At 38.9% G+C, this 24,863-nt stretch overlaps 1 protein-coding gene across 1 annotated transcript in view; it reads right to left on the reverse strand.

Moving 5' to 3' along the window:
- Positions 1–24,863, reverse strand: part of poc1a (POC1 centriolar protein A) — a 41,295-nt gene that overhangs the window by 8,116 nt on the left and 8,316 nt on the right. The window contains exons 7-10 of the mRNA XM_022748258.1: positions 22,222–22,228; positions 19,843–19,995; positions 19,455–19,604; positions 3,236–3,502 (exon numbers count right to left, since the gene is read on the reverse strand). Of these exons, the coding sequence (XP_022603979.1) occupies positions 3,236–3,502; positions 19,455–19,604; positions 19,843–19,995; positions 22,222–22,228 (577 nt within the window). The remainder of the gene's footprint in view (positions 1–3,235; positions 3,503–19,454; positions 19,605–19,842; positions 19,996–22,221; positions 22,229–24,863) is intronic.

The following is a 24,863-nucleotide window of genomic DNA, read 5'->3' on the forward strand; positions in this document are numbered from 1 at the left end:
AAAAAAAACAACACACACTGACTGAAACACACATACAAGAAGTGTTTCTGCATCTTTGCACGGCCATTAAGCATGTATACTTACTAGCAGTGAGTGAGGCGTGGTGCTTCCAGCGCTCATGTATGAATGATGTATTTTTCTTAGGGCACATTCACAACCTCCAGCTAAAACCCTGCACCATACACAATGCACTTCTCTTCCTTACTCCTCATCTCTTAAGTGTTCTTCTTCCTCTCTCAACTGAATCTTTTCTACCCTACAATCATTTTCTTTAGTTCACCATCACCTTACATAAATTAATAAAATTACTTGTTGTTCTTGTACAGTAAATCTCTAACCAAGCCCTTCACTACTGTGGTATTCGTACTAAGGAAGATAAAAAAGTCATGAATGTGAATTGGTAAAACATTTTGAATGAACATTCGGCACATTACTTAAAAAATGCACATATCCACAGTTCAATACAGCACAAAGAACAGTGCAAGAAGTGTTTGGCATTAGGTGAACACTGGATCTTAAATGTTGCCCTAAGATTAGACATCTGAGAACTGTTTCTGGCAAAACATTACACATCTGGTGAGTCATTATTTGGTGATTCCTTTAACGAGCTGAAACGCAATACTTAAACGAAATGTGCAGCAATTACATGATAATGGTAAATAATGTAAATAAACAATTTTAATTAAACCCTAGCCCAGCTGGCTATACAAATTTGGATTGGCATTTAAAATAAAAGTTAATGTGATTATACCAGGAAACCACCAAGTATAAAATATATGGCCAGTTCTTTCCAGTGTGCGACACAGCTGCAAATGTTTCACAATAAAAACGTTCCATGGAACTATTATGGCTTTTAATCATCTGCAGAAAATGTTGAGTTTAATTTACAGCAAAAGAATCGGAGATAGGAGTTAGGAACACCTTGCACTGAGCTGTAATTGCAGCTGGGTTGTAAAGATAAAAATCATAATAATAATAAAAACATGCAGTACATCCACTGTATTTAACATTTGCAACACTTATTAACAGAAGTCACAAGTCATTTAATTTCAAACTGGATAGGTCAGTCAACTAAAGGCCTAAATTGTAAATTTAATTTTCTCAGAGTCTCAAATGTTTTGCTGTAATCTACGACATTTATTTGACATGTCTCTCTATATCCACCACTGAATACAACTATGAAACTAAACAAAAGCACACGACACACAAAAAAGGACATAAACTGATAAGAAGCAGACCTTCGGATCTAAACTGTTTTTTGTTAAAGGGCCTATTTTTAGTTCTGCAGCCACTGGTTTGGTCTGGCTTCAAACTGCGTCTGGCCTTCACCAGCCACCAACACACTCACAATGAGAGAAGAGCCTCACCAAGCACAGGCAGCACGGTGTGTGTCTATATATATTTTGACATATATGATGGATAAAAACAGTTACTCTGTCCTCAGTGTGGGAAGCTCTGAATTAGGATGAGAAGATTAGAACATGTTAACTAGGTGAGTCACGTGTCTCCATTTGAACCATGATATTAATGTAGTTAGCATATATGCATGTTATTACATATATACTTAAAGGCTGAGGAGGAAGTGCAAGAAGCAGTGAGCAGACTGCAACACCAGGAGGTGGTTGGAAGGGTCTAGACAGGACTGGCAGGCCTCGGCTGGGGTGAGCCACCCACCACATGGTCCAGAGCAAACAAGAAGGAGAGGAAGGATCTTGTTGTGTCTGAGGTCACCAGAATGGAGCAGGAGGAGTACAGAGTGCAGGCTGTGGCACAAGGGCAGCGGGGGGGGAGCTGGACAACATGGGAGGGTGTCGCGAGCAGAGCGGTCAACTGGGCAGACATTTGGAAACTCAGCTTGACTCGACTCAGCTTTTTAATCAGGGCAACCTATGGCACACTACCATGTCCTCGCAACCTGCACCAATGGTGAACAAACCTGCGACCTCTGTGGGACCACCAACGCCTCCGTCCAGCACTGTCTGTCAAGTTGCAAGACTGCACTGACACAGGGAAGATTCAGATGGCGTCACGATCAAGTGCTCAGGAAGCTGGCAGAGGTGGTGGAGGTAAAAAGGCAAGAGGCAAGCGAGGAGAGCCCAGCGGCGAGTAAGCAGCAGGTCCACTTCCTTAGGCCCGGGGAGCCAGTAACCAACACCAACAGGAGACCAGCACCCAAGCTCCTGACTCCAGGTTTGGAGTGGAAAATAGAGGTGGGCCTGGGCAGGTAGTTCCATTTTGCCAGGGAAATGCTCAGTACCACACCGTGCCCAGACATGGTTCTGTGGACCTCGGATGGGAAGTCATCTCTGCTGGTTGAGCTGACAGTTCCATGGGAAGAGGGGGTGGAGGCAGCCCATGAAAGGAAGAGAGCAAAATGTGCTGACCTGGTTGCGGAGTGCAGGGAAAGTGGATGGAATGTGACGCTCCACCCGGTGGAAGTGGGCGCTAGAGGCTTTGGCGGAGACTCAACAACACATCTGCTAAAGGACCTCGGGCTACAGGGAGCCAGGCTGCACAAGGCAACCAGGGAGGTATCGGAGGAGGCAGAGAAGGCAAGGTTTTGGCTCTGGCTAAGAAGGGGGGACAAGACATGGGGAGCAAGCAAATCCCGAAGAAGGTTAGCTGCAGGTGGTGTCAGGGAAACGTCGCTGTTCACTGACCCGCCACCAGGAGATGTTCTAGGTTAATGACCGGTGGTTCCTAGCTGATGACCCTGCTGCTAACAAGTGGGCACCAGTGGAGGTGCGGCAGGCCTAGAGCCCAGCAGGAGAAAACATCTACCTGTTCAGATTACATGATTTGGGATACAATAAGACAAGGAAAAAAGCTAAAGTAATTGTGCAATGATGTGGCGATAAGAAAAACAACCTAAAGACCTCATAACACATGTCCCTCAAAAGAAGTACAAGTAATAAATTAATGAATGAATGTATGTGTAAATGTTAATGACACCGGCCACCGGTGCAATAAAATAATGAAATGTAGCTATAGATATGAGGAGTAAAATGTACCACAAACACACACAGTTGTGTAGTGTCAGTGTGCCGGTCTAATGCAGTATAAACACCATGGAAAAGGTGGTTCTTTTTTTTTTTTGTCTGTGTTTCTGAAACCATCTCTGGCCCACAGGTTGAAAACTAAAGGAAGCTTTTGTTCTGAACAGTGTGAGTGGGAGGCACAGCCAAAGTACAGTGCATGCTGTTAGTCATGAAAGATTAGCACATCTTCTGCTCACCTGAGTGAGAATATCCAGTTGACCTATGATGTGTTCCAGGGTGCTGGCCAGACCAGGGGGGACGCCTCCATCTGAAGTCTGGGACTGGGATGAATGCTGTGGTAAACCCTGGGTCTGTGTCTGATGGGTGGTGGAGGAACTGGTGCTGGGGTTTCTGTAGGTGTGGGAATGTGTTGCTCTACTGTGGCTGCCACTGCGACTGCTGCTCTGAGTGTGGGCGGCGGTTTGGAAGTCCTGTCTGTTGAAATGTTCTGATGGGTCAGAGGTCTGAAAACAGAGAGAGAGGAGCGTGAAGAGCAGTTAAAATTCAGATGCTGTCTGATATGTTTCACATACAATATGGTATTGATATAAGAACATGTCATTTGTAGAGGGGTGTGTCGTCAACATAGAGTTGTGTGCAAAAGTTTGCCCACACTGGGAAAATGACATACTACGTGAAAAGAAGTAAATATAACCCCTGCAGCAAATAGACATTAAAATGAGCCTTTCTTGAAATGTCAGTTCACTGTTACCTTTCACTTCATTAACTCACCCTGCTAAGTCAACTATGGGGGGTGGTAATAATTCTACTTTGGGGTTGTGTGACAGCCAGTGGCACAGGAAACATTGTACAGATAGAGGGAAGAATGGATTCCACTAACTATAAGAAAATTCTGAAAACTGAAACTGAAAGTGGGCTGCCTTCTACAACAGGACAATGATCCAAAGCAGACCTCAAAATCCACGATGAACTTAACTCAAGAAACATAAGCTGAAGCTTTTTGAGCGACCTTCACAGTCCCCTGACTTGAACAAAAATCTGTGGGTAGATCTTAAACATACTTTGTGTGCAAAACAGCCTAAAAATATCTCACAACTTGAAGTGATTACCAAGGAAGAGTGGATGAAAATGAACAAATCAAAAATAGAAAGACTCTTAAGTGTTAAGAGTGTTTGAAGCCATTTACAAGTGTTTGCAAGCTGTGACATCTGCCAAAGGACTAACTTATAGAGTGCCCAAACCTTTGCATACAATCGTATTGTGGTTCTTCTTTCAGGAATACTGAAATGTGTAACACTATTATTGTCTATATTTTTGATGTTCAACAAGTGCACTCTCCAAAGGGAGATGACTTAAACAGTGCATCAAGGTTGCTATTTATTTAATCATTAAACCGGAAGAAGACCTGAAAATAGATGCCAAGTCACTCTTAAAAACTGAAAATAAAGACTCTGGTATTTTTCAACAAGACAGAACAAAGTGCTAAATTAAATAATCAATGAATTGCAAACTGGTTTTCTGAAGGATCGTCACCTTGTGTTAGTGCGACATAGTGACAATAGTTGTAATATTAGATCTCCAGACAACAGACTTGAGACCTACTCAGCCCATAATATATTTATCACCAACAATCTTTTTATATTATTGAATGAGCAACACATTTTGCTCAGAACTTCATCAGACTCTGTTTATGGGCTGAGTGTGTGGGTGATACCACAAACATTTGTGACTCAAATGTTGTTCTGAGCAGTTACCATCATCTCTTGATGCACATATTTTGCACAAAACTCTTAATGTTTTATATTGGGCATATATGGTCAGGGGTGAACCAAACATGGAGTCTGTCCAAAGTTTGATGCATTCTGTCAAATTCCAATTTAGTTCTGGTAACATTAATTTGGTTTTAGAAGGTTTTAACTTGACCAATAAAAATTTAACAATAAATACAGAAATTTTTTAACTTTATAACTAATTTTATAACTAAAAATGCATGACCACTCATTGATTAGATTATATGGAAAAAATTGCTATTGCCAGCATAATAAAGAACACGTGTACAAAGTCTTTCATCAAATTATTATGCATTTGTCATTGTAACAGAAAATGCAGATTACTAAGAAGAAACAGAAGTTTCACATTTAAGAAGCTGGGCCTGGGACTTTTTGAATTTCATTTTCTTTCCATCAACAAATTGATTGACTTTCAGCAAAATGCTAAATATTCACTTTTCCTTTGTTTTGCTAAAGAAAGTTAGAACTTAAAATGGAAACTGTAGATGGAAACCAATTAACATCGACTTGCTTGAATGGATTTTGTTTCAGTAAAGGAACCTGTTACTCTGACTTCAGAGAGGATATGGAGTCAAAAGAGGGAAAATGTTGACTCTCTCTTTCTCTCTCTCTCTCACACACACACACACACACACGCAAATCGCCACTCAGTCTGCCTGTGTTGTGATTAATTCAATGAGACATAAACACATGGAGGTCAGTGACCACATCTCTCCGTCACCATGTCTGTGACTAAAAACTGTGTGCACACATCTATAGGTTTCTTCATATTTCTGTCCGTCTCTGTAGACCTCTGTCTGGTTGTGAGGAATGGTGGGTATGTGTGTGTTGTGTGTGTGTGCATATGTTCCAAGACAACATCTCTTCTGCATCTCAGCGAGGTAGAGAACAACTGTTTTACTCATCACCACACAACAGGAAATCTATTCACACTCAGCTAAACATGTTCAAGACTGCAGTGTCACACTGTGCCGCTCCTAAATGAAGCCAGATGAGCGGAGTTGTCAGCTGTCGCCTGGCTCAAAATATTTGCCACAGACAGAGGTAATACATACTGCCACAATCAAAGGGGCTGTGGTTCCCAGAAGTCACATACAGTGCACAATGACATGTTCCTTGATAGGCTATATCACTTATTATTTTTTAATGATGCTTTGTAAGTTCTGAAAAAAAAAATCATAAACATTAAGTCATTTATCATGGCCAGAAACTGTAAAAACAGAGGGTATCATCAGATTTTCAACTTTCTGACCATCCTTGAACTGTGCTTCCAATCAGGAAAAATAACCAGATCTATCTATCTTAAACTTGTGAAATTTCATCAAAATTACTTTATACTATATGTCTCATATAAAATATTGCCAAAAATGTCCAACAAATAATACAAAGTGTAAAATTGTAGACTTTGGATATTGCATGAAAGTGATTAAGAATAAAACAATATAAAAGATGAAAAACCCAGTGCCCTTAAATATGTTGCTGGCTGTTGGTTCAGTACAGTTGGTTCAGCACTCAATATGGTCTCAGCACTCTACATAGTGCATACCTAAACTGAGCAAACAGACGAGTATATTTCTAATACAGAGGAAAGAAACTATCCAATTACTCTGTGTGTTTTTTTGGTCAAAATCAAAATGTACCTCTGACATTGTGCACACCAGTTTGTGCGGCTGTCACCAGTGTCACAGCTGTGTTACCAGGCACTGAGATCCCAGTAATTCTTGGGAATTCACTCTGAATTTTTAACATGAGAGCTTGTGTGTCTGTATGCATCTATGTGTTTTGTGAGCTTTGTGAGAGTATTTTTTAGATTGAGTGAAGGAATTAGAATAATCTTTGAACAGAAACTACATAGATCATTCGACAAGTGCATTAATTAACATTGCGAACTACAACAGTGGGGTGAATTGCAAAGCTGCATTCAACGAGTGGGGAGTAACAAGTGGACATTGCCCTAACATTACACCTGAAAGTTCAAAACAACACACTGAAATAGCTGCATGCAGTGAATTTTACTTCACTGCCACTGTTCACAAAAGAACATGATGAGATTGATGATCTCAGCTGATCCACCTACAGTGGACTAGGGATGTCACGAGAACTGATACTTGTGACGATACTTGTGATTCTTCCAGGACTTATGAGAGCAATATAATAACACTACAAGTGTCCTTGTCTGACATCAAACTCTGAGAGAAGAAGGCACAGTAAACAATAACAATACATGGAATGGCAGCTCTGTGACAGATCCGCGGCGACTTGCAAAAAGAAAAGAACACACACACCATGGCTGGTGTATGGAGATATTTTGTATTTGACACAGACCAGTAGAGACTTGATAAAATGATTTTTAAAAAAAAGTAAAAATGATGATGATCTGAAGCCACTTCACCTCAGTGTCCAAATGTGTCTACACATCTTTGCAAATAAAGGAACCCCAATATTCTTTGAGGCTTGAACAAATAAATGAGAAATTAGAAAAACATTAGAAAAATAGTTACATACATACATTCAACATACTGTACATTCAACAGAACTGTGTAGTCACAATATCAAAATATTGTCATATTGTCACCAATGATTTCACTGAAAGATTAAAACTATATATAAAGTATGAGTTAGATTTACCTTTTACCTAATTTACTGTTCTGATCTTCTGTTGGTGGTTGACAGGGAAGTGAGGGAGAGAGATAGAGATAGAGATAGGGAGAGAAAGAGAGAGAGAAGAGTGAGAGAGGGACAATAGAGCAGTTCTGCTGAGCCTACAAGCTCCACCAAGACTGGATTAACTCTTGTTGAGAGTACGACTTACAGCTTTGTATTAAAACAGCTGCTTAAACACACAGACACCAAGCACCAATCCCCACATTAACACGCATCCTCATGCAGAAAAGCAGAGGCAAACATAGATGTAGGCATATGTGCATACACGTATGCACTAGGTGTCACACACATGATCACATACAAAGGATTTGTCCTTAGGTGCTTAAAGAAAAAAAAAGAAAAGAAAGAAAGTCGGTAAAGGGGTCTGAAAAGTCGATTAATCTAGCGACACTTGTTGCTAGATTTGTTGTTCATGCTAAATCATTTTTGAAAAAGCAACGACAAATGGGGAAACACAAACAACTGGCCGGCCGAATGGTGTAACCTTCTCGCTCAGACACATGGCATTAGGCTGACCAATGGTCTAACTTCATCATTCAGTCACTGAGTCATATAAACAAACAAATGATTTAAGCCAAAAATATTTTCAAATTTGAACAGATATACTGTTTTGTTCACAACAATTCCTGTTGCTGACAGTTTTTCATCTTTTACACTCTTATAAAAAATTTGCACAAATCCCTTGTTCATGATTTTTTTTTTTTCATTGTACGCTTAACAATCAAACCTGAACTGTGTTATCATCGCTAAACTGCCTTTCAGGTTAGTCATGAAAAAGAAAAATGGATTACACAGTGTACCACTGTGGTTCTAATTTGCCTTATTACATAACATCCTTTGCAATTTGACATGTACATAGTGATGTTGATGCTAAAACAATATACTGCTCTGCAAACTCAACACATCCTGTACCGTCTTAGTCTTACGAGGGGCCAAGGAAAACCCCGATACGCAAAAGTGTACACACATGCTCAGGCAAACACAGCGCACACAGTAACCACCCTCCTAATGAATCACCTGGAGTGGAAAAACCAACAGTGGAAAATTTCCTGAGGCCCAAATTAAACTCTTAGTCTGACACAGCCAGCCATCAATACACCCTGCAAGCTGCATGCAAAACCATTCATCCTGTACATACATTCACACACACTCATTCACACGCACAGTGGGTCCCCCACTTGAAATGTTCTGAGAATTAAGCAAGAAAGTGAAGAGAAGTGAAACATGCATATGAGGAGACAGACACATGTAAAACTGAAATCTTGTCAGTGTACTTCAGCAGCTGGTTTCTTCATCAAGTTTAATCTTGGTTGTAAATGAACTAGATTAAAGACAAATTCACCTTAAACACAACTGACACCTTAATGACACTTAAGAATAGTAAGGTGATATTCTGAGCTGAGGACACTGAAACTTGAAAAACCCTTGAGTGCTATAACTCTCACAATACATCTGCAGGGTGTTTCATAGTTGAAGAGCCAAGTTCAACCTCATGTAACAACGGCCAAGCTTAAATTTTTCCTGAATCTATCCTGAAACTTTTCCAGCTCCAGAGGTGCTGGTGTGTATTTGACCCTTTATGTGTGAACAACAGCAGACTGTACTAGTAACAGTAAAGAGAAAATGTGCAAGTCATGCTGTTTACTCATATTAAACTAACAGTTCCAAATTATGGACTACAGATCTTTCTAAAGGCTGCACTTCATTTTGCACCTGTGCCAGGATTCTAGTGTTATGCATGCTGACTCAAAGGCACACCTAAATGTAACTGGGCCATCATTAATGTAATTAGTTAGACCTGTGCTGTGACATGTTAAAATGTCAACTGTCAAAATGTTAATTGAGAAATTGGAAATTGCTACACTTTTACAGGATTTCCTCTTATGATTTCAAGATTGGTACAAAATTCTGGCAATTAGAAGAGGAACAATGACCAAACACAAAACAGTGCTGTTTTATATTGTGAAAGTCTTCCTCTTAGGCCTGAACTCTTAATCATTTTTATATCGAAATGCCGATTTGAAAAAGTGCAATTTTTTTTAATTACAGGAAGAGAGATTTTAAGCATAAAATATATGATAAAAAGTATCTTTAACTGTAGCAAGTGATGGTTTGAAGAGCAACTGCACCATAATTGTTTTGTTTTTTTTGCACTGTACACATAAACACACAGGGTTTTGTTGGCATATGATGTCGACACAAATGATTTTTGCAACATAATTTATACTGTGTGTAAAAACATCTTTTTCTGGTTAAATTTAAGCAGCTTCTGTCTGCTTTGATGTGAATGTTTATTTCTGTAAACTATACAGATGTTATCAATAAATATAATGAAACTTTAATGTGATGTCCCACCCACTTATCCATAGGAGGAAGCCAAATACTGCGAGAAACAACAATATGGACCTACTAATACAATGTGTGTTGACACCAGCTGTGGCTATTTAACAGGCCCAGGGGTAATTGGCTATTAAAAATTAATGTCTTTGTTTTACTTTAAATTCATGCCAATCCTCCAGGCCCGCCTTCACCTTTACATTACACAGATGGCATAGCTGGTGATAACAGATCTTGTTGTTCTGTTGCTGAGGAAGTCTTTTATGCGATTCATTGTGTACAGTGTAAAAAGCATTTTCCAAGCTGGCGTGACAAGCCAGAGGTGAGTGTTTTCATATCAGTGTCCACATTCAGTGTTTTCCAATTGGACAATATTTATGTCTTTGATGGAATAGGAGGCTTGTAAGTGTGTGTTGCCATAATATAACCAAAGGATGTAAATAACCCACATCACAAACTGCCGACATCTCACATAATTAGAGAGGAGCAATCATGTAATGACAAACTGCAAGTGATGCTTTCTGATGAATGAAGCCCATTGATGTGACTTAGCTCTAACTTAGGCTTCTGGACTCTACTATAGGGGTACCTCTGCAATACTCAGGGGGTATGTGGAAATAATTTATGATTTTATCAAAAAAAAACAAACCAAAAAAAACATACATCCACATATTACACATACTAAGGCAACTACTATGACTAAAGAGTTTTCTGGTGTTATACTGATGTGGGTGAAAATGATTTATCAAGCAAGCAGATGAGTTGAAATATAGCTAAAAGTATACGCTGTTGAAGTAGATAACTAAAGGTAATGGATGAATTATTAAAATATCCAATAGTCATGGATAAACAACTGAACCAGTTAGCTTAAAGTAATAGATAAATGGTTGAAGTAGTTGAAAGTAATGGATAATTGGTTGGACCGTCCAACTCTGGGTGGTAGCAGTATGAATGTAAACCTATCCACACCGAACTAAGCACTGAAAGTTTAATTACATGAAAAAATAAGGGGTATGGTGAAGGGGTGATGAAGGGGTACTTAAGCTCCTGTGACAGGGATTTAAGGAGGCATCATACAAAAAAAGGATTGGGAACTTTTTGTGATTCTATCCAAAAAGATCATATGACAATCTTTTTTAGGTAGAATCGCAAACAATGATCAGAATCATGATGTGCATCTGCAGATTTTACTGTGAAAGTTACGACCGCTGCTTTTCCCGTCGCTTTGACGTTTTTTTCAGATGGCCCCTAAAGCTGCAGCTGCTGATGGCAGTTCTTGTTGTGCTGAGGTAGAGAAATGGTACATGTGGTGCTACGCCAAGCTTGCCGCCAGCTGCAGTTAGCAGGCTAGGTGTTTAACAGTTAACAATGGGCTGGTTAGCAGCAACTTTTAACATTAAATATCCAAATATAGCACCTTTTAATGATGCGATCTGTCTGAGACTAATCTTGGCCTGAAGACATATACATGTCAATATTGAGATATATTTATAGCACCGCCTACTGGCAAAAGGAAATGACATATTTCATAATTTGATATATCCTTCCTAGCAGGTTGACCCGATCTACCCATAATTTGGTCACAAAAACCTTGAGACCTTAATGTAAAGTTTTCGATTGGTCGCAAAAGCTCACAGATGTGTGAATTGGCATCCACTCAGGAGCCCCGGCATCCAAAAGGGTGCAGCTTTAATTTATGCTACTCTAAACTCTTCATTCTCATTTCCACCTCTCTCTCACTGCTTCTCTCACTCTTTCTTTATTCTCTCTTTTCTCTAAACTCTTTCTTTGATTTCTCTCTCTTTGCTCGTCTTTTGTTTGCCTCCATTTTTCTCCCAGTTTGTGCCAATTTCTCCTGATTCCCAGCTCTTTCGGTGAGTCTGTCTTTAGTGTAACTAAGGTGAACAGGTGTCTGTTAATGGCTTTCATTTTCTCTCTTTTCATTATTCTCTTTCTTCTGCTTCCCATCTCGATTTTTTTCTTGGCTCCAGTGTGCTCATGTTGTCTAGCTCACTCACGTGCTCACCCTGTTTTCCCATTTCTCCTACCTTTCACTCTCCCTCTCCCTGTTTCTTGCTGATGCTCTCTCGCTCCACTAGACCATTAGGCTCTCTTTAACTCCATTGCTATCTTGTCTTCAACACTCCCTTGTCACACCCCCTGCCTTTCCCTCTCTTGCCCGCTCTCTATCCCCTGCTGTCAAATGCATTCAAATCCTGCTGTCAGAACAACACCACCTGCTTTTCCATACCAGCACCTTAAAGATGCACACACGCAACTACAAACTGCAGTCTACAGTGCTATGCTCCATGGTCTTCAATGCACCCATGCTTGGTGGATTGTTTCATTGCTTCCACTGCTGTTGAATCTTTAATTAAGGAGAATGCTGGTAAAGTTTTGCACAGTGACAGCAGCCTATTAGCTCCTGTAAATGAATAAAATAATGGTAAAGGAGAAACAAGTTGCATTACATACAGCTACTGCAGTCTCTGAACCCCCCTCCCCACTCCAATCCACATCCTAAAGCTGAGCTGAGCGGTGCAGTGGTGTGTGTGTGTGTGTGTGTGTGTGTTGAGCTGTGAAGGGAGGCCTGCTGTGAGTGTGCGGCTCGTCTGTCTGCACACGTGAGTGGGAGAAAGACCCAGATGTGAAGCTAGAGACAGGAAGGGAGGAGGGGGTAGGGGTGGGGATGGGGATGGGGATGGGGGGGTGGTGGGTGGGGTGATGCAGGGATTAGGGTGGATGCGATCAGAGAGAGCTGATCTGCCTGTCAGCAATGGCTGGCGCGCACACACTCACAGCAACACAGCACACACACACACACACACACACACACACACACACACACACACACACACACACACACACACACACCGATGTATCTATTCTCACACAATGAAACAGCGGGAAATAAAGGTTTGCTGACTGAACCACACACACACTCAATCTTTAGCTGGAGAGACCTCATTTTAAAGCTGGCTTATTGTGTTTAACAAATAGGCCTACATGTTCCTGGTACAGTGCCCATCATTGGCAAATTATCATGGAGCTTCTCATCCAAGTACATTAAAGGATCAGCACATCAAATTAGCTACTTATGAATTCCCTGTGGATATGATTCTGAGAGGGCAGCACACATGGGCGGCCTTTGCCTCTGTATGAATAAGCACAGCATTACTGTCTCCTTGGTCAATTTCTTCCCGGTGAAATGAATTATAGCCAAAGACATTATTGTGCAATACTGGATGTCTCATAAAGTAGATTCTTCACTGTACTTCACTGAAAAAATAAATCTTGTAATTTTAAAGAAAAAATGTATTAATTTACAAGCATACAAACACAACATATCCCATAAGTCTTAGCCATGGTTTTTATATAACGGTACTTCATGGTATTACCGAATGTAAAAAAAGAGGTATAACCATGATCAATATGTTGCCAGGTGTTTGGCCAAGTTTATGTCCTCAGGCCTTTCTCAATTTCATCATCAGTCACAGCCTGAGTACTATTCCAATTCAAAGCCCATATCTAGCCAAATACAGACTAAATGTCCACAAGTGTTCTTGCTCTGCCCATTTTATCAAAGGTACTTTGGGTGATGACTTGTGTGGACCTACGATAGCCAAGCATCCCAGAATGCCTTTCAACCAGTGGCAATGGCCGAGATTTTGAGCCAGGCACAAAGCTGTTTTAATTTTTGTCCTACAACTGTTATCATGTCACTTTATTAAGTTTTGATATTTTGTCAGATGAAAAAGTAACCACTTAGATTTCAATTATGTTATGCAAATAAAGCCTACTTTGAAATTGTTTCAATCATGATGTTTTGATATATGATGGGTATGCCTCTCAGGTATTACTGCTTAAACAACTTCATTAGTTGCAGTAACAACTATTTTGCTTGTTAGTTTAGAGAGTGCCTGTGAAAGCCTGTCTGTTTGGTTTGCTTAGTTAATCCTAGTTTTGCTTAACTGACTTCATTACAAGACAAATAGAGTTTTTAGGCACTTTTACTTAGACATTTTTAGACAAACTTTCAATTTCTAATAATAATATTACAGGTTTCTGATATAAACCGTAATCTTGAGGGTATTGAGTCTATTAATATTCACTTTGGTGCATCTTTTTAATATAGCTACAGTCTGGTATTTGGTTGTATGAGTGGCTCTTTTCATGGTTCCTTTCAGTCATAGAACATCCTGTTTACTTACTGTGCCTCTCTGAAAATAAGTCAATTTATAACAGCACATTAGATCCACCTTTCCCATATTAGAGTACCTCTGTTTTTTTCCTCTCCATATAAACTCATAAAACCTTTGAATACTCTTTCCAAGAGAGAAGAAAATGAAAACATTTATACAAGCTGGTAACATTTTTCTCTTCTCTGCTCTCAGTTGACATGTGTGTGAGACTTGCGGCAGTTTATTAGAGATGAAAGGGCCTGTATTAATAATAAATAATGAATTGATAAATTATACATGAAAAGGAGAATCTAGGAAGCCGGCACTTCCAGGTGCAGCTGTCACCATTATTTTAACTGTAACGACTAGCAGATAACAATTCATAAAAGACAATGAAAGAAATGTCAATCGGAACTAGCTTAGGTTAATGAGGTTGGTGTGTGTGTGTGTGTGTGTGTGTGTGTGTGTGTGTGTGTGTGTGTGTGTGTGTGTGTGTGTGTGCGCATGCAGCTACTATCAATAAATACAGTTTTATGAAAACATTATTTGAATAGTTTTAGTAGCAGTCAAAATATTTATTTGGTATTAGTAGAGATATTAGCTAATGTGTGAAGCCAAATACCAAGTAGAATCTATAATTGTTGTTTCAATAATTTCAAACAAGTATTTTGATAAGTTAAAGCTGAGTGATCTGTTTGGATATGATGCTGCCACTGACTGAGAAGTTTTCATGGTAAAAGCCACATTAGTAAAATGTTTAACATGTAGCTGCCAACAAAAGCCAAAACACTAAGGTGCCACCGATCCCAGGTTGGTGTCACCAAGTCTGGCTCTGCATTTGTTCTCTCCCTCAGTCAAAAATAAAAAGTAGCCAATCAATCATCACAACCAGGTGCATCTGTTGCCTTTGTGGAAACTGAACTTCACATTAAAGGATCAATTGGATATGGAGTTGGAACTGACCACTTTATTTACAGATGGTCTTTGCACTCATTGTTTCTCTACATCATGCATTCATAGCTCTGTGTTTTGAATTTACTTAGCCATTTAACTACTTTGCATTTATTTTATCCATAGTCATTTTGTCTCAGATTCAGCACTTAATTTCCTTAAAAATGAAGAAAACACTTCTTGTCTTCAGTGCAGCTTTCCTTGTTTTTCAGAAATGAGTGCCAATATCTTGAGACAGGATTAAACACCACATCCACCATCATGAAGGAAATTCTCAACCCACAGGAAACACTGGGCAGCACATTTCATACTACATTTCACATCTCATTTTAAATTTTCCCTTATACCTGTCCACGCATGTTATTGTTTCTATACAGCAGTTAAATCTCTAGCAGTTAGAGGATATATAGGACTAGGTTTTACACAGTATGTCCTTGGATATTACAACAACCACAAATCCATGAAATACAGTAAAAATATCTGTTTACCATCACATAAGCATGTGTGCCTTGTCAGTACAAATATTTTTGCAGACAGAGAGGCATCACAACACCAGAGTTGAAATGTCTTACACCGCATTTCTTAATCAAGCAGCAAGTGCTGATTTTCCATTAGTGCTGAAGCTTCATGTGTCTGTATTTGAAAATCCATATTTCCCAAAAAAAGACTTCAGTAAAGTTATACAAAAACAGTAGTTCTCAGAAAAAGAGAATAAGTTTCATACATTGCACTAATCATCTCTCTCCACATGATCCAGCTGCCCATTTGATAATCACCCTTTGAGGCAAGTCTGTAATAAAGGCTGTCAAGTGGAAGAGCTATTAAAATCAATTTACAATTCTGTATCACAGCAGCAAGAGAAAAAGACAGAGTCAGCTAGGGAAGAAAAAAACAGAGCCCCAAAGGGTCCACTGATGGCATTAAGGAAACGGGTGTTTAAAGGACATTAAAAGACATGTACTTTCAAGTCAATTTTAAGGAGATGTTAGAAATAATCACTCTCACATAGGTGATACCGCTTAAACACCTGCTTCAAAATACATCCATTATTCCCATTATAGGGCCTAAGTTGACTGTTGAAGCTTTCTAAAAGTGATTCTTTTTTTAAACAACTGGCTAGACTAAGGTAAAAAAAATCTATTTAAAAACATCTAATGCTGTTGTTTGCTGTGGAACATTTTCTCTGTCTTATCTTTTGTAATTAAGTATCAATGCAACAACATCTTATTGCTGGTATGTAGTTTCAGCAACCAAAAAAGTCCATGTGTCTGACATTGAAGCAGCCACCAAACATGATATGAGTATAATACGGCATATTCAAAGAAATATACATTTGTTCCTTAGAGTTGTATTTTATCCATATCAATTAGTATTCTGTGCTCTGTGTAATGTCGTCTTCAAGATTAAGTACCAGTTTAATGTCAGACCCCCTCACATTAGTTAATTATGAGTCATTATGAGTAAAGTAAGGACAGCATCACTATGGGTGGATGTAAACTTGTAGCAGAGCGATCAATAAGAGAAAGGAGACACAGGGCGCTCGAGTGTGTGCGTGTGTGTGTGTCTGTGTGTGTCTGTGCGCTTGCGAGGACCTTGGGTATGCCCTTGTTGATGTAAGTAACACTGTAGCAGTCAAAGGGCTTGAAATCCAAACCGTTCCATAAGGTTTTCTGGCCAGCCTGTGACACCCTGTCCCCTTGTGCGCGCACAAATTTAAGTATTCTTGTTGCGGGCACATTTTGGTCTGCTTGAGGCTTAAGACTTGGTTTGATATGATATGAATGATATAAGATCAAACGCTCAGTTGCTCACTCGCTCACTCACTCACTCGCTCATTCACTCACTTACTCACAAAGGAATGAACAAACAAACAAAATATTAATTGGTAATGAAAATGATCAAATTATTATGTCAAAAACGTGCCCTTAATAATAATTTTGTAATCAAAAGCCTGCTTGCCAAGAAGATGATAAAACAAATATACTCAACCCTATTCATCAAAACAACAATTAGTAGTGGAAATGGTTCCATTTTGTGAAGGTTTTTTTATGTTTAAAGACAGATTGTTTATATTTCTATATTTCTATTGTATTGTTATCTATTATTTATCTCTCAAAGTATTTCTTATTGGCATTTTGCAGTTTTTCTTTCTTGTACTGTCCACTTTGCTGCTGTGACACTGCAAATTTCCCTAGTGTGGAACTAATAAAGGAATATCTTCTCCATCCTATCTCTTATCTTGGATGAGCATATATACCTCTAACAGTCAGTCCCATGGAGCTATAGACAGTTACAACCACACACTTAAATTAATTAAATTAATAAATAAAAGTTTTTAGATGATCGAAACTGAGAGTTCATCACTAATTTATCTGATTTCACTGTTTCTGTTTATTTACAGAAGACACTAGGCCAAATACCTTCGTAACAGCTAGCTAGCTGACTATTTTAGTTACTGGCTGTAATCATGCCCATGCCCTGACTGGCTTTGGATTCAGCTTGAAGATAACTTGAGTAAACCCAACTGAACACTAATTTAGTGCTCAACCTTTAGTCATAGACAAAAGCAGTTTTCTTCTAGCCATGTTTTTTGAAACTGTACAACCATTCAAATTTTCTTATTTGTAAAGTTATAATTTTTAAATGGATCTACAAAAAGTTTTTTGACAGTATATTTACTACTCTTTCTCCTTGAACACATTTACACAGAAGTCAGAAAGGGTGTGGTGGAAATAGTGCAAGTAGAGACTCCTACTGGAAAACAGAGAATGATGTTTTATTAAATTACTGTCATGAAAATGGAGGAGACTCTGCAACAAAATGGGCTTTGAAGTCTGGAAGGCTTGATTTCCATCTGAATATTTTTACAGTCTAACTGACTTTGGCATTTATTGACTCGCATAATATTATCCAAACCCCATAGTTGTCAAATTGAATAAAAACATTATGATTAAGGATAGTGCAGTGTCATATGTACTGCAATGGCAATAGGAATAATAACATTAATATGTTATTAAGTTACAAACGCCAGATAGATTGTATAGGACAAGTTAGCATAAAGTGCACTTGAGGGAATAAAGTTTTCATTGACATCTTTCGATTTTGTTTGTCAGGGCCTTATTTCAGCACGTTAGCTAATTCACAAAACGAAATAATCATAATAAGTTGTCACATAACAATAATATCTGTCTGCACTCAATAATACTTCATCACTGCCTGTTTGTTTTCAATTTCAAAAATTTGTTCATCATTATTTAAATTTTTTTTAAACTCACTTGCAGTATGATAAGATATATTTATATTTTTACATTAGAGGATGCCATTAGCCGAACACAGAGTAATATTGGGTCTATTTCATGTGGTCAGAAGGATGAGGAAAAAAACTTCCTCTATATCAAAGTGTAGACGTGGGACTAAAGTAAGTATATCTTTCCCTGCATGTAAGATATGAATGTAGCTTTGGGCTACACTGCAGACTTCAAAGGAAGGATATGCATAGAGGAAATAAGCCAGCCACCCTGGCAGCATGAAATACTGAGGGGCATCTGTGCGCATGTATGTGTCTCTTTATGTTTATTTTTGATCTAGTTGGCATAGGCATGCAAATGTGTGTGCATACTGGTTTCAGTTAGTCTTTTTTGTGCTAATGTGAGCACTTGCGCACATACAATAAACATATCTGCATGTATACATTTGTGTATACCAAACAGTATAATTACCCTTTTACAGCATTTTTGAGTCTGTTGGGCAGACAGACACAATATTGTTTAAAGACAAAAATAAAAGGCACAAATGTTCAGACGGCCTCTCCTGAAAGTCATTCATGGTGTTGTTCACATGAAACGTGCCACAAATAGTTGTATAACAAATGAAAAAAGAGAACTAGAGAGAGAAGTTCAATCACTGGCTCATTTTTCACCCCTGCACAGCTGGCCAGTCACTGAGTGAAGTGGGTGTGAACGTTGAATCGGCTGCGGAAAGTTACAGAAATGGTCAAAAAGGTGTGGGATGACGGGGGTTTCCGAAGCCACCTGACACCTGACGAAGCCACCTGACAATCCTATACACAATAAGAGGCACATAACAACCTCCTGTCTGTACTGTATCTTCACTGTCAAAGTATCCAATGAAGTAGACCATGCCAAAAATAAATAAAAATCGAATGAAATATGAGCGATGCTGCTCTACAAAGGTCGCAGCCAGACAAAACTCATTATTACACTGGTAAACAATCAAAACTGCCAAACAGTTGATTAATACTCTATATGTATGGGAATGCCATAAAACTTGATACATACTGTATGTATGGCCAGATAAAGTCTAAAGAGTGTGCATAAAAATATTAATTACCTAAGCACAAAAGTAATGTGTGCATGTAAGGGTTACACATGTTAGGGGAAAAGACAGGATATGTGTTATGTGACTTGTGTGTGTCAATGTCTAGGATAAAAAACTAATTTTTGTAAATGAGCAAAAGGGATGCATTAAATGCTGTGAGTTCATTGTGCTTGTCTCCAGCTGTCGGAATTTACCTGGCTGCGGTGCACAGATGGATTCAAGTTAAAGGGGAGATGAGCCGTGGAGCTTGCTGGTGGTGCCTGAATGCTGGAAGCAGTTTTATGTTGTAGCCTGACAGTGTCACCACACTCACTGCAGTCAAAGTTGCTCTTCCACACCATTACCTGTAGGGTGAATATAAATTGTTGCTTATTCTAAAATAATACACCAAAGTCAAATGACCAACAACCGTATAAACAAAGAATGAAATGTGCAACATGAATAAGTTTTGCTTTCTCTTTCACAGGGTATTGATTCATTTGGGTCATTTTGTTCTTTTGACTACCGAGACACAAGCAAGCCGATCAATCTGGTTATATTTGGTTCAATGTTTTAGGATCAATTAGAAAAACCGGTCATCACCTGTTCATCAGAGCCTCCAGAGGCAAAGTACTCTCCTGTCCTGGAGAAGGCCACACAGGTCACTGGACCCTGCAGGAAGGGAAAGAGAACCAGAGAGATGGAGAATGAAGGTGACGCAACAGTGAAATCATATCCCAGTTCTGCGTGATCCTTCTTACGAAGACAAGCATCCTGAAATGCTTAGCTGCAAACTGTTTGCTCAAGTTGAAAAGAAAAGAAAAATCTGTGTCACTATGAACTATTGACTTTCATAGTCAGCAAAACGCAATAAACAAAAATACAACAAACACGGTCAGATCTATGCAAATATAGTCCAAATCTCATGTTGCGAGCTAAAATGATTTGTCAAATTTGTCAATTTGTCAAAGTTTGCTGTTTGTTTTTGTCTATGTAATAATAATTAATATCTTTGGTTTCTGGACAGTTGATTGAACAAAACATGCAACTTAACATTGAACATGGTGATGGGTACGTTTGGATTTTTCTTTGTACCAGTTCTTAATATTTTATAAACTAAATGATTAGCTTCAACGCTAAAAAATGAAAGAATCCCTGTGAAAGTGTAACTGTCTATGTGTTCCAACCCATTCATTCATTTTCACATCCTACACATAGTAACTTTGAATAATATGAATAATTTAATATTCTTCCTCTGCCAAGCAATATACAGTTGCTGCAAAGTGTAGGTGTTTATGTAGAACATACAAGAAAGTAAACACTACATAATCTAAATACAGAATACAGAACAGTGGTTTCAAAGGATGCACTGCACAACTTCCTTTGAAAGCAACTGTTTTATAGCAGAGAAGAATTGATTTAGGGGAAACTGCAATTTTATCCAGGTGTGAATTTATAAAGTTTATTAATAAATTACGTGGTAACAGATCAGTGAACAGACTTGCATACTCGCTGATACCCAACAGCGTATTTTAGGCAGTATCAGAGGCCTTTCCAATACTAGCATCAGTATCAGAACAACTCTATTTTAAACCATCAGAGGAAACAAAATTTGCTCAGAACAGAAGCTCATGGATATTTGTGTGTGTGGGTGTGTGGAGGAGGGGGGTGGGTGTGTGGGACTGTAGCAGAGCAATCAATAACGGAAAGCGGAGACTGAGGTGAGGTCACTCATGGTCAGAGGCAAAAAAGGATCACCTGGGGATGTCAGGAGTTTGGCATGCCGTGTGCGTGTGGTTGAGTGTGCTTGCTTGAACCTGCAGCGCAGACAGGATCCAGCTTTAAAAACACAGAAATCACACTCTCTCTTGGTTTATTCTTTTCTCTACCTTACAATGCAGAACGGGGTCAACGGTTACAGCCTGAGCTCTCTGACTGTGTTCGAAGAGAAGATGAAGGAAAGAGCAAACAAAAGAAGGGGAAAGAAGCGGACAGGGACGCTGCTGGGAAGAAAAAAAGGAGCAGTGTCCTGTGGCTGGCACCCAGACAGGCTGGTTTGGGTGAGGAATGGTTTCCCAGAAGCACCTGAGAGAAGCAGACAGTGTCACTATGGCAACGCGACGGCCTGACAGACAGCATGTTCTGTCTCTGCGCTGACTAATGCCTGCTGCCAGGCTGGCACTCGCCATGGCCAGACACACACACACACACACACACGCACACGCACGCGCGATACACACACACACACACACACACACACACCCACACACACACACACACACACACACACACAGAGTCTGACAGGGCAGTGAACCTAACTGGCAAATTTTATGTACTAATAAATGAACAGGAATTGCAGAAACCAGACAGGCCCCACATGGTGCACTCCATACCATGCTCGGACTGGTTTTATTTAAGAGACTGTTATTTCTTTAAAATATATCTCTAAGAGTGGTAATAAATACTTTATGTTTATCACTGATCCACTTAAAATACTGTTTCATAGTCCATGTTGCTATAAAGCTGTGATGACGCAGTGTTATTATGTTTCTAAAACAATAATAATTTAAATTTCCACAAGTGTAAAGAAGACTGATTATGAATGTCTCAGATCACAGTTTAGAAAGGAGGTATACAGGAAAAGGACAGAGAGCACTTCACACTACTTCACATGGGTACACTGTATTAGCCAGTACTAAACCTTACTTATCAGAATTGGTATTGGGAATAAATGAGGTAAGTGCATTAGAGCTGAAACAATCAGCTGATTAATGGATAACCTGACTGACAGAAAATTTCTATTTTGATAATTGATTAATCATTCAAAAACAAATATTTTAAGATGTCATCTTGGGTTATGTGAATTTTCTTTTTCACAATTTTTTTGACATTTTATACACTAACAATTAATTGATTAATCAAAAAATAATTGACAGATTAAATCAACATAAAAATAATAGTTGCAACCCCAAAGTGCATCACTACACAACTGTTCTTATGGCTTCAAGGTATGCATTTTGTCTAGTTCTTCATTCAATTTCTGCCCTTTTCTCCTGCTGTAAACACATATTAAACATTTTGCACTCAGGAGCATATTAAAATTCCAACCAATAAAATCTGATCTTAGATTTTCAGATTTTTACAGTAACGCCCTGCTCTCATAAAAATAAAAACTGCAGGTCTACTTTTCTCCTTTAACTGGAATTAACAGCAGTAATTTGTTGAAGGTTTACATGTAAGCGTCATCAACATCAATATCTGTGTGCGCTGACACATTACATAGCCTGACTCTTGACGTCTGTACTGTGGGTTAGCAAGGTAATTTTAGATTTAACTCTGGCTTTTCAGGGTTATGCCGGTGGTTCATTTCTTATCGGGGTAAATCACCATGGTAAATTACACCTAATTCTAACCTGTCAACAGCCCAACTACTGGCTAATCAGATTCCTGGGAAAAATGCGTCATAATTCCTACAGGAACAACTACATCAGGAACAAAAGAGCTTACAATAAAGTGACAAATAGGCTAATAAAGACCAATGGATATGTTTAAAGATCAGTCAAATCATCTTGCTGTTTAGGTCTTTTCATGTGTCCACTCTGCTTTTTAAACAGAGCGTCTAACACAGAGAGAGGGAGTGAGTTTACCACACTTAATAAATACACAATAACTATTATTGCTTCATTTTAATTGAACAAAGATTCTTTTACACTTGCCTTCCATCACAGCAGCTCAGAATAATGTGAGGAGACAATAAGTGGAAATAAAAACTAAACCCTTAGATGACTTATATTTGAAAAATTATCCCCACACTGTTAAATATTTCCCATGATTATAAATGAACATTTTATTCAGATCTCAAACCCCATCAGACTTTTCTCCGCATTGGCAGCAGGAACAGTCCCACATTACTTTAATTTTCTTTTTTCTGCATCACATGTTAATAATAGTTTGTTCATCATCAGACAAAAGAGCAAAAATACTCACTCAGCAAGAAACTTAATAATAATTTATGCACTTATTTACAGTATATCCTTAGTTTATATTGATTTATATTCTAGTTCGTTTACATTTCACCATTTCCACCTTTTGGATGTTGCTGTAACTGAATTTACCTGCAGGTGGCACTGTTTCTTTTCATAGCATATTAACTAGTTTATTCATGGTTCTGACAATGTTGCTTGTAATAAACAACTCAGCCTCTTTCAAATGAACATGCTTGTAGCCAGAGAGGAAAACCGAGATTTAACTGAGCCACTTGATAACCAGCTTTGTAGTACATGTTATCCAGGACGCCAGGATGGCGAATGTTAGGCCCAGTGAAGCCAGATAAAGAAAAGATATCCTGGGTATAAAATCATGTCTATCGTCTTAGCCCTCATCCAACTCCTTGGTAACAGGAGTGATGGAGGAGGCAAAGTGACGACAAGTGATGTGCTCTTCATCAGAAAGACTTGTTCCACACACACTAATTGAATCATTAGGCCCAATATAATTCAACACTTATGACCAGTCATATATTTTCTGTATTTTTGTGCCATTCATGTGCAAGATGATGGCCTGCTCAGCCAGAGAAACACTTATGCGCACATGTGCTATGGGCCATAAAATGCAGAAAAAGCCTGAAGATGTAGCAAATGTCAATGGAATGAATAGAAACCATCTTGGTACACTGGATCCAGTTTTCTTAAGGATACCCTGCAGAGTTTACATTCTGTTTCACACCACAACACACTGTATGCATCTTTCTTACTCAAAAAAGATCTGCAACAAGTAGTTCTGGAAGAATTTAATGCCTATGGTTCAAATTGTTCACACCCACGATTGCTAACAAGAAGTCTGCTTCTAATTTGCTGTTATTGGTGCACTGCAGTGTATTTCTTAGCATGTTACACCAACCGCCGACTGATAATCATTGAAAGAGCATGAAACCATTGGCGGGACTGTGTATTCCGTCACCAGCTTGCACCCTGTATACAGTATATGTGCGTATGTAGTGTATGTGAATGAGACACAAACAGGATCCACCTTAAAAACACTGCTAAATGGTGCTTCTAATGGTTCATATGGACATTTACTTTATACACATTGTTGAATAAGGCTCTCAGTGCCTATTTTATTTTGGCATGCCTCATTTTTGATTTCTAAAATCAAATCTAACCTGACATTATGTCCCGCCATATAACCACTTTCAAGCAAGAGCAAAATATGGAACAACACTAGCATCTCATCTTTTTCATGGGGTATTTAAAAGCTAAAGCCTATGTCTTGAGTTGAAGACTTACTACATAAAAAGTTTTGGATCACACCTTGAAAGTCAGTTGTTAGACAGAGAAGCAGAGAGACAAATTAACCTAAGTTTACATGAGCCAGGTAAGGTTCTCCTGAGGCTTGGTAAACAACACATTTGTCAGATCCAACAGCAAAACACTCCCTCAGAGCCCTTGTGTGTTTTCACATACATTACATGCACATAGGCCTCCACACAAACACAGCAGAACACATACAAGCAGACACATAAACACACATAAACCAAACAGATGGGGGTCTCTCCCATCTCTAGCTATGCGATTGGAGAGACAATTAACACCCTGTGAGCTCCCAGCACCAACAGATTGGCAGAG

This window comes from Seriola dumerili, unplaced genomic scaffold (assembly GCF_002260705.1).
Source record: "Seriola dumerili isolate Sdu_G_001 unplaced genomic scaffold, Sdu_1.0 BDQW01000121.1, whole genome shotgun sequence".
NCBI lineage: Eukaryota > Metazoa > Chordata > Actinopteri > Carangiformes > Carangidae > Seriola > Seriola dumerili.